General features: G+C 36.2%; 2 protein-coding genes across 4 annotated transcripts in view; one reads left to right on the top strand and one right to left on the bottom strand.

Moving 5' to 3' along the window:
• The first annotated feature begins 32 nt into the window (after positions 1-32).
• On the top strand, positions 33-15,850 carry LOC117987514 (protein rolling stone-like). 2 transcript variants are annotated; one of them, XR_011237485.1, is made up of 5 exons: positions 33-503; positions 4,153-4,263; positions 8,804-8,999; positions 10,757-15,220; positions 15,366-15,850. XR_011237485.1 is itself a non-coding variant. In XM_034974539.2 (4 exons), the coding sequence occupies exons 1-4, from the start codon at positions 209-211 to the stop codon at positions 10,974-10,976; spliced, it is 822 nt and encodes a 273-aa protein (XP_034830430.1). In that variant the 5' UTR covers positions 33-208; the 3' UTR covers positions 10,977-15,850. The 2 variants fall into 2 exon arrangements, 1 of the variants encoding a protein (XP_034830430.1); XM_034974539.2 differs by having other exon boundaries at positions 10,757-15,850.
• Positions 12,986-18,792, bottom strand: part of LOC117987484 (uncharacterized) — a 16,303-nt gene continuing 10,496 nt past the window's right edge. For both annotated transcript variants that reach the window (XM_034974507.2, XM_069502639.1), the window contains exon 13: positions 12,986-18,208. In XM_034974507.2, the coding sequence (XP_034830398.1) occupies positions 18,137-18,208 (72 nt within the window). In that variant the 3' untranslated portion in view covers positions 12,986-18,136. The remainder of the gene's footprint in view (positions 18,209-18,792) is intronic.

Genomic DNA, 18,792 nt, shown 5'->3' with positions numbered 1-18,792 from the left:
TTATTTACTTAGATGGTTGATCATTGGTTAGAGATAATGATACTTCATCGATAACAAATCTGATTAACTCTCAACAAGATCTCACTTGGTGTGTGTTACGAAATTTTTATCAAAACATAGCCTATCTTACGTTTGTTCGGAATTTATTTAAACCGTTCGCGTTTGAGGAAAAATTCTCGTGTCTGCAAGTGTTTCTTAGTGATAGAAAATGGTGAAATGTTTTAGGAAGAGCATTTCGCTCTCCGATTTGTGGGTGACGTCTCATGAAAGGTTGTCGGACTTTTACCTCACGTCATGGCAGCGTGGAGATTCACCGGTGCCGATGCTGGTGATACGGCTGGTCCTGGCGGTAATCGCAGTGGGCATCTTCGTTTGGTCATTAGTGAACTCACCTACTCCCTATTGGCTCATATACCTGACGAACTGGGGTCTGCTGCTGATCACTCTGTTGACACTCTGTGGCACAACAGTATCCCTATTCGCTGTTTGCAAACGGATACCAGGTTAGTTGATTTTGATTACTTAAGGCCTGGACCTATTATAAGCTATTATAAGCTAAGGAAGAACCTATTATAGCCAAGTTTATTATTTACGAGCTTTTACCCGCGATCTCATCCACCAAACATTAGGTAGGTATCTATGTCTAGATATTACCTTACCACCTATAATTTAGATGAAGCCTGTACCTAACACTTGAAAATAATGTAGATACCTAGCAGCTATTTATAAGTAAAAGAATTTTTAAAATCAGATGAGTAGTTTCGGAGATTATCTCCTACATCAAAACTTAAAAAACTTTAACTACCTCTTTATAATAAGTAGGTGTTACTTAGTAGGTGTAAGTAGATTTGAATAGCTGTTAATGAAAAACAGCTTATTGCAAGAATAAGAAATCTGAAGTTTTTTTGTATTTTAAATCTTATACTTAATAGATAATATTATTAGGTAAGTATTAAAGTATGTTGTTTACCTGTTGCAAATTATATAACTAGGTAGGTATGTGTTGCAAAACATACCTGTACAAGTAAATTATATCGGTAATTTATACGTATTGAAATATACCTGCCTTATAAATTTTCCAAGATAATTGTTAGCATTTTTTATTAAGTATGTTTATTGTAAAAAATAGATACCTAATACCAGCATTTTTCTTCAATGACTAAGAAACTTATCATCGTACTAGATATTCATGTAAATACCAGCTTTGTACAAATTACATTAAACACGTGTACAAATAATACTTATAATTATTATTATAATGGGACCTATTATTTGCACGTTCAATTATCTATTCATCGGTATTTTTATCCGACTGCGGCCAAGCCCAAGGAGGGTTATTAGTAGTAGCACTTAGTATTATACTTAGTATCGAAAAATAAAAATATTCAAATAGGTAGACAACGTAGGTAAAACTAGTTGGAAATAAAACGTTACCAGGATAACGTAACACTTAGGTATTATTAATATGGAGGTGAAAACCATCGAAATTGAGTCGATGTTGAAAATATACAAGGCCTTCGACATCATCATAATCGTGTAAACCCATCGCCCAGCCACTACTCAGGACAGGACTCGTCTCAGAATGACAAGGATGTGGCCATAGTCTGCAACGCCAAGTGCAGATTGGAAGACTTCACATATCTTTGAGAACATTATGTAAAACTCTCAGGCATGCAGGTTTCTTTACGACGTTTTCAATCACCGTTAAAGCAAGTGATATTTTATTGCTTAAAACGCACATAACTCCGAAACATTAGAGGTTCGAACCATCGACCTCCCGAATACGAGGCGGACGTCTTAACCATTAGGCTATCATGGTTTATTAAGGCAGTGCAAGCATACTTTATTTATTTTTTACTAGCTGACGCCCGCGACTTCGTCCGCGTGGAATTAGATTTTTTAAAAATCCCGCGGGAACTCTTTGATTTTCCGGGATAAAAAGTAGCCTATGTCACTCTTCAGATCTTTATCTATACCCATGAAAAAAATCACGTCAATCCGGTGCAACGTTGCGACGGGATTGAAGGACAAACTAACAAACCAACAAACCAATAAACCAACAAACCAACAAACAAACACTTTCGCATTTATAATAAGGGTACTGATTAACACTAATTTTATGAGGTGTCTCACGAAAGCAGGGAATTTCCCATTCACGCAAATTGTAACTGTATCGCAGATTTCACATCGCAAAGCTTTTGGATTTCCCGGAAGCTGTAAATGCATAGTCACCCCACTCACAAAAGCCTGTCTAGACTATAATATAGGTAGTGTCGCCTATACTATAGGTAGTTGTGACAGCGCATATTATTATCAAAGAATTTTTTGGTAACTAAGAATAATATATTTATTTTGTCTTACAAAAATTATATTTTTGTAAATTTAGATTGAGAGGCTACTGAAAGAGCACCTATTTCCTTGAAGCAGAAGCTGGCAGTAGGTATGTTGGTACTACTTGAGGTCACAGCATCAGCACCATTCACGAATCACGTCGTATATACTTACACACGTGCAATATTTGCCATCAAATGTAAACGAAAACATCAATAGATGCAATGTTTACATTCCACTGAATGCTCGCAACGACCTCTGTCTGGAAAAGCTAGCTAATCGTCGTATTATGTACTGTCAACACCGTTTTGTTCTCGTTCTATTCACGCGCCTGTTCGCTCGATTACTATGCAAGCACCACGCGTCGCGTCGATTGCCGTCACACGTTGGCCCACATGCCTCGTATTATGACATAATATTACTATACCGCTTACATAGTAACCGTGTCATATTCGTATTAATGAACGTAGATTTGTCAATAATATGAATTGTAAATAAAAACCGGCCAAGTGCGAGTCAGACTCGCGCACCGAGGGTTCCACACTAGTCGTATTTTTTCGACATTTTGCACGATAGATAAAAAACGATTATGCTTCAAAATAAAAATAAATCTGTTTTAGAATGTACAGTTAAAGCCCTTCATATGACAATTGACACCCCACTTGGTATAGTTATCTTACTCTGAAAATTGAAAATACTAAATTATTTGTTCATGAACACATTTTAATTTTTTTTGTGATGTAACCACTAATTTACGGATTTCAGATTTTCTTGGTCCATGCCAAGTTTCATGATTCTAGGTCAACGGGAAATACCCTACCGTAACCGTGTTACCACCCTACCGGCAAAGCCGTGCCGCCAAGCGATTTAGCGTTCCGGTACGATGCCGTGTAGAAACCAAAGGGGTATGGGTTTAATAAAAACTGCCATAACCCCTTCCAGGTTAGCCCGCTATCATCTTAGACTGCATTATCACTTACCACCAGGTGAGATTGCAGTCAAGGGCTAACTTGTATCTGAATAAAAATAAAAATAAAACCCTATACGTTTTCACGACAGACGGATGGACAGAGATACAGACAGTGATCCTATAAGGGTTCCTTTTTCCTTTTGAGGTACGGAACCCTAAAAAGCGGTGATAGAATAGTGGATAAGAGTTAAGACACCCCCTATTCGTGGTTTTATGCTGGGCACAATGTTTCACTCTGACAGTAGAAAGGGAAACAGCGAGAAGAAATCTGCATGTCGACATGCCTCCATAATGTCCTCAACAGTGTGCGAAGTCTGCCAATCCACACTTGACCAGCGTGGTGAACTATGGCTTAGAGTTAGACCTTTCTCATTCTGAGACGAGACCCGTCCATAGTAGGTCCCATCATATAGTCGCATGAGTAGATATGGCCTACCTATAGTGGACCGACGAAGGATTGAGATGATGATGATGATGATGATGAATTGTTATAGTATTTGAGATATACCTACGATATGCCAAAAAAATAATGGACTAGTTACTCTCTCATTTATGTAATTTTGTAGGTATTCAATTTTAATATGTTTAAACTAGCTTATGCTCGCGACTTCGTCCGCTTGGACTACATTTTCATTAAATATTATAAATGCGAAAGTGTGTCTGTCTTTCTGCTAGCATTTTACAAGCCCAACAGTTTAACCGATTTAGATGAAATTGGTACAGAGTTAGTTTAGAAATAGGCTACTTTTTATCCCGGAAAATCTAAGAGTTCCCGCGGGATTTTGAAAACCTAAATCCACGCGGGCGAAGGCATAGGCATCAGCCAGTAATTAATAAGACTTTGTTTTTAGATGGAGATACTTTGCCATGGTACGTGAGCACGTACTGGCTGCTCTACAACATCGCCACCACCGTCGCCATCGTAATCACCGGCCTCTACTGGATCTTGCTCTACAATCCTGGTGTGTACTTACCTATTTAGTACCAGTCTAGCTTATGCTCGCGACCTCGTCCGCTTGGATTACACAAATTTCAAACCCCTATTTACCCCCCTTAGGGGTTGAATTTTTAAAAATCCTTTCTTAGCGGATGCCTACGTTATAATAGCTATGTGCATGCCAAATAGCCCGATCTGTCCAATAGTTTGAGCTGTGCGTTGATAGATCAGTCAATCACATTTTCCATTTATATATTTAGAAGACTATGCTCGCGACTTCGTCCGCTTGGATTACACAAATTTTAAACCCACAATTTTCACCCCCTTGGGGTTAAATTTTCAAAAATCCTTTCTTAGCGGATGCCTACATCATAATCGCTATCTGCATGCCAAATTTTAGCCCGATCTGTCCAGTAGTTTGAGCTGTGCGTTGATAGATCAGTCAATCACATTTTCCTTTTATATATTTAGAAGACTAATCTGATTTTTAGGGTTCTGTAATAGAACAAGGAACCATTATAGTTTTGTCCAATCCGTCTGTGTGTCAAGCGGTTTTAAAAAGAAAAGGAGCTCTAAAGTTGAATTTAGCAGTTATAGAAACCTATTACCACAACAAGGAATAGTTAAATTAATTTTAAAAAGAAAAAGGTTTTCAAGGTATAATATATCTAGGTTAGTTAGAGTGGCGTGCTTTTTTAAAACCTCAATCCACGCAGATATAGTCGCAGGCATCAGCTATTACATAAGTAGAGCGGAGCGAGACCAATAAAATTAATCTATGTACATAATATACTACCTAATACAACAGCACACATCACTGCACCAGGGACATCGTCAAAAATATCTTCTAAGTAATCTTAAAGAAAAGAAGTTTTATTAGAACCAATAACATGTCATCGTGTGGGGTGTTTTATACCCTCATGTCATTGATATACCTACGATATATTTTTATTTTTTCATATCCCTCCTATGCGGGAAGAATGAAACATTGTGGCTACCGTAAACCGCCTGCAGCTGTGCTATTGGCTAATCAGTAATCACTATAATTCACTAATCAGGCTTTGTCACAACTTAGCTAAAGTAAAGGCCCATACCTAGGTATACTATACCGGTCCGCACCGTTATCTACACTAATATTATAAAGAGGAAAACCTTGTTTGTTTGTTTGTTTGTACTGAATAGGCTCAAAAACTACTGGACCGATTTTAAAAATTCTTTCACCATTCGAAAGCTACATTATCCACGAGTAACATAGGCTATATTTTATTTTGGAAAAAAATAGGGTTCCGTAAGATATTTGGGTTTTTCGGACACAAGGTGTAAAAAATCAACCAGAAAAGTTACTTATTTTGCGTACGCTGCCTAAACTATAAAAGATAGAACCATAAAATGTTCCAATTAATTGTAGATCTTATAAATATCTACAAAAAAGTCCGCGACACACTATACCCATCTATGTCGAGTGAGGCACAGCAACCATTTTTTTATTTAAAAATCTTGAATTTTTTTGGACTACATTTAAACGCGTTTATTTTACTCGTGCTATTAATCCTTATCAAAATAAATGATTTCATCACTAAGAACAGTTTATGGAGATAATATTTGGTCTTTGAATGATTAAAATTTGACGTTTGGTTTTGAAGTTATGGCGAAATTAAAATATTACGATTTCTGCTGCACGGCCCGTTGTCTACATCTACACTAATATTATAAAGAGGAAAACTTTGTTTGTTTGTTTGTTTGTTTGTACTGAATAGGCTCAAAAACTACTGGACCGATTTTAAAAATTCTTTCACCATTCGAAAGCTACATTATCCACGAGTAACATAGGCTATATTTTATTTTCTACACTAATATTATATATTTTTAATTCTACACTAATATTATAAAGAGGAAAACTTTGTTTGTTTGTTTGTTTGTTTGTACTGAATAGGCTCAAAAACTACTGGACCGATTTTAAAAATTCTTTCACCATTCGAAAGCTACATTATCCACGAGTAACATAGGCTATATTTTATTTTGGAAAAAATAGGGTTCCGTAAGATATTTGGGTTTTTCGGACACAAGGTGTAAAAAATCAACCAGAAAAGTTACTTATTTTGCGTACGCTGCCTAAACTATAAAAGATAGAACCATAAAATGTTCCAATTAATTGTAGATCTTATAAATATCTACAAAAAAGTCCGCGACACACTATACCCATCTATGTCGAGTGAGGCACAGCAACCATTTTTTTATTTAAAAATCTTGAATTTTTTTTGGACTACATTTAAACGCGTTTATTTTACTCATGCTATTAATCCTTATCAAAATAAATGATATCATCACTAAGAACAGTTTATGGAGATAATATTTGGTCTTTGAATGATTAAAATTGGACGTTTGGTTTTGAAGTTATGGCGAAATTAAAATATTACGATTTCTGCTGCACGGCCCGTTGTATTATATAAAGAGGTAATGTCGTTAAGTTTGTTTGTAGGGGGTAATCTTTAGAACTACTGAACCGATTTTAAAAATTCTTTCACCAGTAGAAAGCTACATTATTCCTGAGTGACATAGGCTATACGGGATCTTTAAAAACCTAAATCTACGCGGGCGAAGCCGCGGGGATCAGCTAGTACATATTATATAAAACTGTTTCAACTCAAATTTAAAAAGCAAACTATTTTCAGAAACTAAGAAAAACTGATTTTTAATAATTTTCACAACACTCGCTCTAGGACCTGTTAGCTAAGGGTTAAAGTACCTACGTCATAACATTCCTATGACTAAGCCGGGTTGTAATGTTGTACTGAAATCCATTACGCCTTGAGGGATGTAATGTTGTACTGAAATCTAAATTTGAATTTAGAACACCACGCACCCGAAGCAAATTCTGTTCCTTACAAGTAGTTTTTATTCAAGCTGCTACTGCTGTCTCGCTTCAACGTATGATGGCGTCCCTCTCACTTACCATAGCCTCATAGATCTTAAGAAGGGTTTTTGTGTTAAAATAGTTTTGATCTAGGGGTGCGATAAGTACCTATTATACTTATGAATTTGAAGTTGAATCGATCTTCAGTTTTACGGTGGGGATAGCTTGCATCCTGCATCTAGGCTGCATTTATGACAGACAAACTGTACGTCGATGGTACTTAGACACCTACTGTGGAAGCAATAGATATTTTTAAAAAAAGGTTTCCAACGGTTATTGCTCATTAAGTACATTCATTTGCCCTAATTAAACGTAGGTACCTATTTACTTAGTCAACCCTTTCAAAATTCTTGAAAAGCTTAGACGCTATACATAAAACTAAATACCTACTAAGCATGGTCTGTTGTTTTTTTTAAAGAAAATATTACAATAAAGTTTAAAGCTAGCCTTATCTAATTACTACCTATACAAATCATGCTCGTGTGGAATGGTGCCAAGAATACTGGTTGCATTTCCGCGCTGGACAGCCAGACTGATCCGTTGCGCAAATAATAAGCCAGCCATCGAGCCAGCCCTTGAGCCAGCCCTTCTGTTACCAGATGAGGCTATTAATCGTTCAAATTCTGTTGTTGAATATACTGCTTTATAATACCTATCTACTTACCTACTTTTAAACTTAGGTAGGAAAGTAGGTAGGTATAGACTACAGAGTAGGTACATTGAATATAGTGGTATAGACTGTAAACTACACGAACGTGACTAAGACTATTTTCATACCAATCATTCCGTTTATACTGTTGACTAACAGTAGGTACCTACCTTAGATAATAAGTGCCTTTACTAAAATAGGTAAGTAGGTATTTAGTGAATGATTTTCTTTTTAAATCAAATGCTACCTGTTACTTTTCCACGCTATTTGTTGTTACGTTGTTTACGATTACGATTTTTACGATTTTTAGGGTTCCGTACCTCAAAAGGAAAAACGGAACCCTTATAGGATCACTTTGTTGTCTGTCTGTCAAGAAACCTACAGGGTACTTTCCGTTGACCTAGAATCATGAAATTTGGCAGGACGGTTGGTCTTAAAGCTGACATTTGGGGAAAATCTGAAAACCGTGAATTTAGGGTTAGATCACACAAAAAAAAATTAATTGTGGTCATGAACTAATAATTAGTATTTTCAACTTTCGAAGTGAGTGACTATATCAAGTGGGGTATCATATGAAAGGTCTTCACCTGTACATTCTAAAACAGATTTTTATTTATTTTTATGCATCATAGTTTTTGAATTATCGTGCAAAATGTCAAAAAAATACGACTGTAGTATGGAACCCTCATTGCGCGAGCCTGACTCGCACTTGGGCGGTTTTTTAAGTAAAATTAGCTGAAGATTTCAAACCATAGCAACTCTTAACATTTGAATGTCATCTATTTTATATTTCTGTGATAGGGTAGGTATACCACGGTATACCTATCTAATATCGACGGGTAGGAAATAGGTTTAATATACCTACTTATCTCTACTTTCCAGCATTTCCTTAAAGCAAACTGTCAACTGATAGATCGAGACAGCTGTTTTATCTGCCCCCACAATATCTACATCCTACCTGTTTTGAATGTCACTTACCTACCTATAAATGTTATTTTGCAGAACAAAAAGAGCAAGAAGAGGCTTCGCAATTCTGGCTAGACCTGTCGACGCACGGGTTCAACTCGTGCGTTGCGTTCATCGAGATTGTCATGTCGCGGACTCCACTGCGGTTGGTGCACATTTACCAGCCTTTGGGGGTCGCGCTGTGGTATGCAGCCTTCTCCGGAATTTATTACGCAGCCGGCGGCACAGATGCGTACGTTTTACATAGTTATTTATTTGAAAAGTAGCTGATGCCCGCGACTTCGCCTGCGTGGATTTAGTTTTTAAAAATCCCGTGGGAACTCTTTGATATTCCAGGATAAAAAGTAGTTTTTAACTATTCCAACAGGATTTTTAAAAACTAACATATATCCACGCGAAAAAATCACTTCGATCCGTTGCTCCGTTGCGGCGTGATTGAAGGACAAACGCTTTTGTCCTTCTGCGAATTTCCTCGTTCCGGATTTTATCCCTGATGAGAGGGATTTCGAACATAATATATAACTTTCTCAAAATATGTGGTGCAAGCAAAAACTGCGTCATGATGTTTAACAAAGGAAATCGCATTGAAAATCCGAATCGGTCTATCTGTAACAACGACAATATTTCATGCACTAACGTTTAACCAACGATGTAAGTAATACTTAACATAATTTCTAGCTCGACCTGGTGACATATAATTTCAATTTCCGCGTCACATTTTGTCAAGGTGATACAGCGAAAGGCGAGTTAGTATAAGGTACACGAACCACAACAGAATAGTCACAGAAAGCAAAAAACCGGCCAAGTGCGAGTCAGACTCGCGCACCGAGGGTTCCGTACTCCATCCAGCCCCAGCCATCTGGTTTGGAGGTCATCCAACGCATTTCTACTTTCTAGCACCCCCACCTAACCTTACCATACTACCTAAGTACATTTTTAGGGTTCCGTACCTCAAAAGGAAAAATGGAACCCTTATAGGATCACTTTGTTGTCTGTCTGTCCGTCTGTCTGTCAAGAAACCTACAGGGTACTTCCCGTTGACCTAGAATCATGAAATTTGGCAGGTAGGTAGATCTTATAGCTGATATTTGGGGGAAAATCTGAAAACCGTGAATTTAGGGTTAGATCACACAAAAAAAATTAAATTGTGGTCATGAACTAAGAATTAGTATTTTCAATTTTCTAAGTAAGATTATATCATATATATAACTATATCAAGTTGGGTATCATATGAAAGATCTTCACCTGTACATTCTAGAACAGATTTTTATTTATTACTAGCTGATTCCTGCGACTTCGTCCGCGTGGATTTACGTTTTTTAAAATCCCGTGGGAACTCTTTGATTTTTCGGGATTGTTGTCGTTGCTTGGTACCTACAATACCTAACAAAAAAAGAATGAATGAAATCGGACTACGCGTTAATGAACTACAACTCAGTATACATTTTAACTTTCGTCACCTCTCCTACGGGAACCATGCTGAATTTCGGGATAAAAAGTATCCTATATTCTTCCTCATAGTATGACCTCAAATCGTACCAAGTTTCATTGGAATCCATTCAGTAGTTTCAGCGTGATGCGCGGCCGTGATACAGACAGACAGACAGACAGATAGACAGACAGACAGACAAAAATGAAAAAAATTACAGTTTTGGGTTCAGTATCGATTATAGAGTGCCCTCGAAAAAAAAATTTCAAAATATCTTCAATGTACAGAATTTGACCTGTTACAGTTTTATTATAAGTATATTGATGATTATGTGTCATAGTTTTTGAATTATCCTGCAAAATGTCGAAAAAATACGACTGTAGTACGGAATCCTCATTGCGCGAGCCTGACTTTTGATACGCGACACTGTTTTTAATACAGATACAACTTAGTCCTTGACTGCAATCTCATCTGGTGGTAAGTGATGATACAGTCTAAGATGGAAGCGGCCTAATCTGGAAGGGTCGTCATTGTAATAACAAATATTGTAAATATTGCAGCATGGGAAATCGTTTCATCTACGAAATACTGGACTGGGGGCAAGGAGGGCGCGTCGCCATCGTAATCGCAGCGTCAGCCGCCGGTCTCATCCTCCTGTACGCGATACTGTGGAGCGTGGCGCTCGGCAGGGACAAGATATCAATTTCTCTCATTCGCACCACGAGCTTAGAACTTCCCCTCACACCTCCAGACCGACACTCGCCGAGTGGGATGGTGTGAACTGGGACCTCATGACACTGACAACGCGCGATGGCAACTACGCGAACCAGCCGCGCTCAGGTTGAGATGGCAATCGGGGTATGAGGCGGGGAGACGCCCCGCACACCCGCACGTCACCCGCGCTCGGCTGGACCGAGTTAGCACGACTCACGAGGGCTGTGCGGGTATTCCTTTCCCAATTGCCATTTGAACCTGTCGCATACTATAGCACATTCGGTACAAACTAGAAAGCTCGGAGCTCCTACGCACGCTCGGCAGTGTGAATGGTAAACTCACTCGTGTGTTCGCAGTTCCTTGTATTGCAACACTTAGGACACAGCTATAGGAGCCGCTGTACACTTAGTTAGGTACACCGTATAAAATTTGCCTAATGCATTTTTTATTGGTCTAAAACCATCTTCGCATTATTGCCTTTCTAATGAAACCGGTTTGGGGCACATCGGTTGGATGTTTTCAAAGTTTATAACGGACATAGGTATAGAAACATTTTTTGTGTTTTATATGTACATAGATATACTTATATTAGGATTATTATGAAGATAGTTGAATTTGTTATCGTATACCTAAGAGTTGTTTTTATTTTATTAAGTATATTTTATTAGAAAACCCGTAGATACTTGTAGGTACTACTGTTATTTACGAAATCACGAATTTATGTACTTAGTATACAGATACGTAAGCAATTAGGTATTGTATTATTTTTAAGATTTTTAATGGGCAACTGTCTTATCATAGTCACTTAGGTATTATGTATTTTACTGGATGATACTCGCGACTTCGACCACGTGGATTTAGGTTTTAAAAATCCATTGGGAAATCTTCGATTTTCCGGGATAAAAAGTAGTTTTTCTGTCACTCTCCTCTCCAGATCTTTAAGTATATCCATGCAAAATATCAAATCAATCCGTTGCTCTGTTGTGGCGTTATTGAAGTACAAACCAACAAAGAAATATTTTCGCATTTATATAATAATAAAGACAAAATTATAAATTAAGTAAATAACTAATGAATAAGGTACATAACTTCTATACTTCTTAAAAATACTCATAAAACAAAGTAAACTTTTTTCCTTTCAATACTACTCAAATTATTATTATTATACAAATGCTAGTAGATTTGTTACAGTTAAATAAAGCCCATTTTCAGTTCAAACCCCTTTTAACTAGTAATACCAGTTCGGGCTGAAATACTTTTACAAACAGTTTTAAGTATTAAAACTAGTTGGAAAGCCTTTGTTACAACTAATAAAAACTAGAACAAAATCTGGGCACCCAGAGTCCCGACTCCAACGCATGATGCAGTTACAACTAATAAAAACTAGAACAAAATCTGGGTACCCAGAGTCCCAACTCCACGCATGATGCAGTCTTGTATATAATACTACCCCTAGTGTTTTTATAACGCGCCTACTTAAGCCAGAAAATGAGTTCAGAAGGAGTTCTTTGCGCTTGTGTTCGCGCAAAATAGGGATGTGGCGAGCGAAGCGAGCCGGCGACCTCAGCCGCAGAACATAGGTAGAGTCATGCGGGTGCGCTATTTCATTTCTTTGATTTTTGTACATTAACGGCGAAATTAATATCAATCTATCTGTAATCTGCCGATAAGTAATTACTTATTATGAACCTTGTGAGTTTTGACAAATAACGTTGAAGAAACTTATCAAAAGGTTACGGATAGATTGATTTCATTAATTTCGGGCTTAAACCATCGTTCAATTTTCTATTCTATGGAAATTGATAACACGAATGGAAAAAAAATATTGAAACCCCTGTATATTGTACGTATACATTTTAAGTTTCCCCTTGTTATGTTGTTATTCTAAATAAAACCATTAGTGTTCCTTTTTGCTATAAAATATGCGTCAGGTAAATTATTTTTGTTTTATTACCCACAATACTAGAAAGATTTTAAATTCAAATCCTTATAGGTCCATGTTCAAATCTAGGTACCACAGCTAAGTACCCACATCATAAGTTAAAATTAAAAAAGTCAAAATAAAAGATAAATAATTATATTTCAAAACATTTATTCCTATAATAAGTAATATAGCAAAATCTGCATAAACACAAAGCAATCATTTGTAATATAATGATTAACAACTAAATAATGATATGTGACTAATTTAAGGTTGACTTAGCGCGACGTTACTGTGCGATGCAATTAAAACATTAATCCAAAATACATAAACAAAACAGATTATAGCAACAAAATATACGTTCTTTTATATAAATATAATTTAGAATTTCATTGGCAGCTCCCCATTCGCTGTGCCTTTTTCACACTTTAGAAATAACTTGAAAATTTTAATTTATAAATTAATAAAATAAGTAGGTATAATAATATAATGCTGCTGGTGCATGAAGCTTAGTAAATGTTTGTGCTCAAAATTAATTGTTCATATAAAGGCACTTTAGCATTTAGTCTAGACATTTTCATCAACTTTATTATAACAATAATATTTTCATACCAAATATGAAATTATAAAAATAGATTTTACAAGAGTTATTTTGAATTAATTGAGCAAATATATATAATAATATATAAATATGTCTACACACAACCCCCGTTGATTTTCACGTACCTATTTCTAAGATAAAATTTAATACTTAATAGATAATATTTTTTAAGGGACTAAATTAAGACAACCGCAAATAAGGAGCTTTACATAAATTAACTTTAAAAAATTATGATACCTAACAAAAAGTTCATTTTGGACAACAGTCTCAAAAAATAAGCATCTCACCATATTATGTATGTTTAAAATATCCAAAATATATTTTCTTATGTACAATTTATTAAGTAAACCTAACCTAGACGAATACGAAAAATTATAATTATCAAACTTAACCGAACAGAGTTGCTTGGAGCCTATACGTAGGGTGGATTGCCGACCGAGTTGCCCGGCAACTCAGTCGACGGCGAGTGGCGACCTTTTTGTGTTGTTTCGGATTGACTATGCTGCTTAGGTCCTACTGGCCGCTACAGCATCACCGGGGGGTGAGTGGCGACCTTGTGGCGACCGTTAAGAATCTGTAATTTATATGAAAAGTTGCCGTACTTATGCGCACGGAGTTGCGGCAACTCCGTGCGCATAGATAAGGCAACTTCCATATAAATTACAGATTCTGTGGACTGAGTTGCCGAGCAACTACCTACCGTGCGTAATGGTTCTTAAGGTTCTCAAACCTCAGATGTTTCGAATAAATCGTGACATGACAAACTCATGAAACTCATGAATGCCTAATTTTTCATTTATATACATAACTGATGTAGTATTCGAAAGTCTATTCGTTTTAATTAATAAGATAAACGTGTATAACGTAGCACGAACGTATATAAATACATATATAACGTATATAATACATTATAATGTAACATATATAATGCAATAGAAATCTTTGTTTAATTACATGTTTAGTAAAACGGTAGTCATGTCATTTAACCAACCATCATTTCTCTCTAACAACCGTTAGTTGCTTATATACTATACATAAAATTATCTTAGTTTAATTATAACAGTATTTTACACCATTAATAATAAAATCGTTATCACAAACATTAGAAGACAATTGGCACCGATTCTAAGCACAACCTAATTTTAGAGTATTCGCACCCTCTTCTTACTATTGTAATATGAAAAGGACAGAAGCAGTTTGACATTTCTAAATTTAATTTTTAGATGGTAAAACCCGTGATTTTAGCACGCACTCGCGAACCTACTGTTTAAATTTGTATTGTGCACTAAAATTTAGAGTCTTTAAATGTGAAAGTCATGTTCCGTTCCTTTTTTAGCATTAGTAAAAAGAAAAGGATGCAGATACTATAAATTTAGTTTAGAGAGAGACTAGAGAATCGGGGCCTGCTATTAAAACTAACAAAACGTAAAAAATATATTAGAACTTAGAAGGCATGTAGAGATCATAGTTTCTTGGCATCCTCAAGCAAGAAGTGTGATTTTTATAGTAATAAAATTTTAATAATAAATAGTGTTTTTATAAATTTAAAAACTTAAATACTTTTAAACTTATTCAATTTGAAATTGTTTACAGAGTATTGTAGTAAATTTGGAAAACGCTGTGAAAGTTTCAACAGAAAATAAAATCATTAACCACTAATTCTAAGTTTTGTAAACATATTATTTTCATTTTTCACATATCGGCTCTTTAAGTATTGGATATATTATCATTTTATTAATGAAGTCAATATACAGGGTGAGCGGTAAAACATGACGATCCATTTGAGGGGTTGTAAGGCTGAGATCTATAGAGCGTACTTTGACTTTTCTCAGAATTGATTGAGTTGAGTTAAAACGAGACAGATTTTAGCTCTATCTCGTTTTAACTCTATATTAAGTCTTAGCTAAGTCAGAGTGCGCTCTGTAGATCTCAGCCTAATAAGGGTCGTCAAATGCTATCAAATGCCATCAAACACTTTCGGGCGATAATAGCACTTTTTTGGAGTTATTAACCGTTTTATTTTTCAAAAATAACGCATTTGTTTCGTTGAAAATTAATAAAAACCCCAATTGAATCCTTGATCGTTTTTGTTTGAACAATGAGATCTTGACATTTATAGTATAGTAATACTTGCGTTGTTAATATTAAGATGTTAATTGATTGTAATTAGGTTTATACTACTGTAAGATTAATAAAAAGTAAGAGTTTCATAAAGTTATTTATTTGCAGTAGTTGTCGTTGAAACGGAAACAAAGGGTATTTCATTTATAATATTATAATTTATCATATTATGAAAAGTTGTCCTACCAACTAATATTCTAAGATAGTTTTACCTTACACTTGCAAAATTAAAATATTGTATTGCACCGTAAAATTCATAATTCATTATATTCGTAAGTATATTTTATATGCACAGTCCTTTGTACTTTTAATTCGTAATTTCGCTAACTCTACACGATACCCATTTGATTGGCTACTGTTATAGAAAATTATTGGACGCCAAAATCATATAAATTGCGCTGAAACCGAAACTTGAACCATTAGGCATGAGGGCTCAATATTACACGGTCACGTAATGTGAACATTTGGAACTGTAATCCCGGCATACGTGCATTCCGCCAGGGTGATGGAACAATGTCAGAAACCGTCACACAAGTGACAACAACAACTGGACAAAGTTTCAACTCTACAGAATGAACAATGCGTTAACGCACAGGTTACGCAACAGATTAACATTTACATTGTTTTTTTAATAAGTGTATTAAGATCTAAAATTGTTTTTATAAGTAAATCTATAAGGGGCCGGGTACACCTGGGTCACTTCATGTCACATCATTGCATTATTTTTTATGGCCAGTAGGTCGATTCCGAAAAACCTGCATCAATCAATATTACAATCGCAGTACGATATTTTACACCAAGCAAGAAATGTATAAACAAGATAGTATTAGCAATCGAAAAATGTTAATATACGTTTATAAAATTATATAATGAATTTTATAATTCATTTTAAAGATTTCATTTCTTTTTTATCTGTTCTACAAAATATCCAAAACGCATTATACCGTAGCCGCCATGTTAATTCTGACTGTGACGTCACGTGGATTGAAGTTGTAATGTATTTCACTAAGAAAATGTCGTTGTTTATCAATCCGTGTGACGTCATCACAGGTGATGAATCTAAAAAAATGGCGGGCATCGTTTTCGCGTCGAAATTTGAAATGCAAAATTTAAATGCATTTTTATTGCAGTTATCGATCGAATAATTTTTTTGGTAATTTATTATCACTTTAGAATCAAATTAAAACACTTTTCAAAAAGGGTAAAATACCCTATTGTTGCGATTGGCAGAATTTTATGGTATTCTTGTTGCAACAATGCATTGTAGCCAATAGTGAGCGAGCCTCAACCAATCAGAGGTGGTTGCAATCGTGACATTGTAACTGTCATTCTACCGCAATCGAGCCGCAGAAATTCACTACCAAGACCCGACAAGCGTCACGTCGAGTGTTGTGGTAGTCTTTTTCGGACACGAAACAATTTGATTAGGCACAATTAGTGTCGCGTGGTTGCTTGTCATGTGCTTTTACTATTATACTTTGTTTACTTTGGATTAGGATTGGTTAGTATACAAACACTTTGGTACGAGTAATTAGTAATCAATCCTATCTGTGATCTATCGATAAGTTAGCAACATTGTTATTTGTCACACATTGTATGGTATTTTTGACAAATAACAATTTTGCTAAGTAACTTATCGATAGACGGCATATAGATTGACTTTATAAATTTCAGACTGTAAAAATATTATTAATTTCAGCCGCAAGTGCGCAGGCAAATCGAATATTGTGAAGATTTCCTAGCTTTAAAATATTATAAAGCTGCGGTCAGATGGTCGAACAAAGGGAAAAGTATGCGCTTGTATGATGAGGCGACGATATCGGCCACAGAAGATAACCTGTCGCTGGTTTACGCACGATAAAAAACAATAATCGGAGATTTTGTTCACGATTTTATATCACTAAATCTAAACGACTCATATACTAAGCACATAGTCACGTGATTTGTGATACGTTAGACGTAACGCGAACATCTGAATCTTGTGTTAGGCGATCAATTTGGCTTCAAATCGATCTACAGTACGTGGCAGAAAATAATGTACATCGACCTTTAGAAAGGGATAGCGGTTTTGTAGAGCATTGTCTCAGTCGTTGAGACAAAACGTCACATAGGTATGAATGACAGAAACAACACTCTACAAAACCGAAATTTCATTCTAAAGGTCGATGTACATTATTATATTCTGTACGTATAACAGATTGAAAGAAAAATATATCCTTCGCGGTAATACCATCAATCCAAAGGTTGGACTGATGCCAAATCAAATAGTCGCTACTATGGATCAATATAAGAATAGGACACAAGTTCGCGCCGCGACAGATATCGGAGACAGAGATGCGCGACCGCAACCGTTACAGTACTACACTTTTATAAGTCGCAAAATCAAAGTATGTATGTTGTATAGATCTCAGGGTGAGATCTATAGAGCGCACTCTGACTTAGCTTAGACTTAAGACACAGTTAAAACGAGACAGAGCTATATCTCTCACATAAATCTGTCTCGTTTTAACTCAATCTTAAGTCTGAGCAAAGTCAAAGTGCGCTCTATAGATCTCAGCCTCAGAATCAGTGTTAGCGCCACGGCTAGGCGAGCTCCTCGCTCAGCAGCAGCACGCGGAAGGACGACTCGTCCACCGCGTCGGTGTACAGCTCCTCCTGCGAAACAACACGAGTTCAGCCCTAATAAATGATTTTAATAAATGATTCTCATGAAAAAATGTTCGCCTCTCATGAATGGAATAATCGTAACAAGACACACAACGCGCCGTGCATCGACTCGTGTCTCCTTTAACAAGGTCTAACGCTGCCTCCACACGTTGGTCCCAACGGCCAACACTTTTTGCCCAACGTGTGGACAAGTACAGTAAAAGTAAAGTAAAATATGCTTTATTGTACACCAAAACAAAAACAATTGACATATAACAAAGATAGCATGTACAATAGGCGGCCTTATCGCTAAAATAGCGATCTCTTCCAGGCAACCTTAGGGTAGAGGATATTATAAAAATTAAAGAAAGCGGAAGGGGTGTACTAATTAAATAAAGTAAATACACACAAGGTATCGGGAAATCAGCATTGACCCCCATACTCGTGCCAACGTTGGTACTTGGCCATTCTGTTTCGGTTTTCTCAAAGGAATCTGCGCCAACGTTCACGAGTGCGTTTCGATTACTGTGTCGTACATCTTCACGTTGGCTCTGTCGGGACAGAACTAGGATTAATAGCCAACATGTGGACGC

This window comes from Maniola hyperantus, chromosome 2 (assembly GCF_902806685.2).
Source record: "Maniola hyperantus chromosome 2, iAphHyp1.2, whole genome shotgun sequence".
Lineage (NCBI taxonomy): Eukaryota > Metazoa > Arthropoda > Insecta > Lepidoptera > Nymphalidae > Maniola > Maniola hyperantus.
This window is presented reverse-complemented; position numbering and strand designations above follow the sequence as displayed.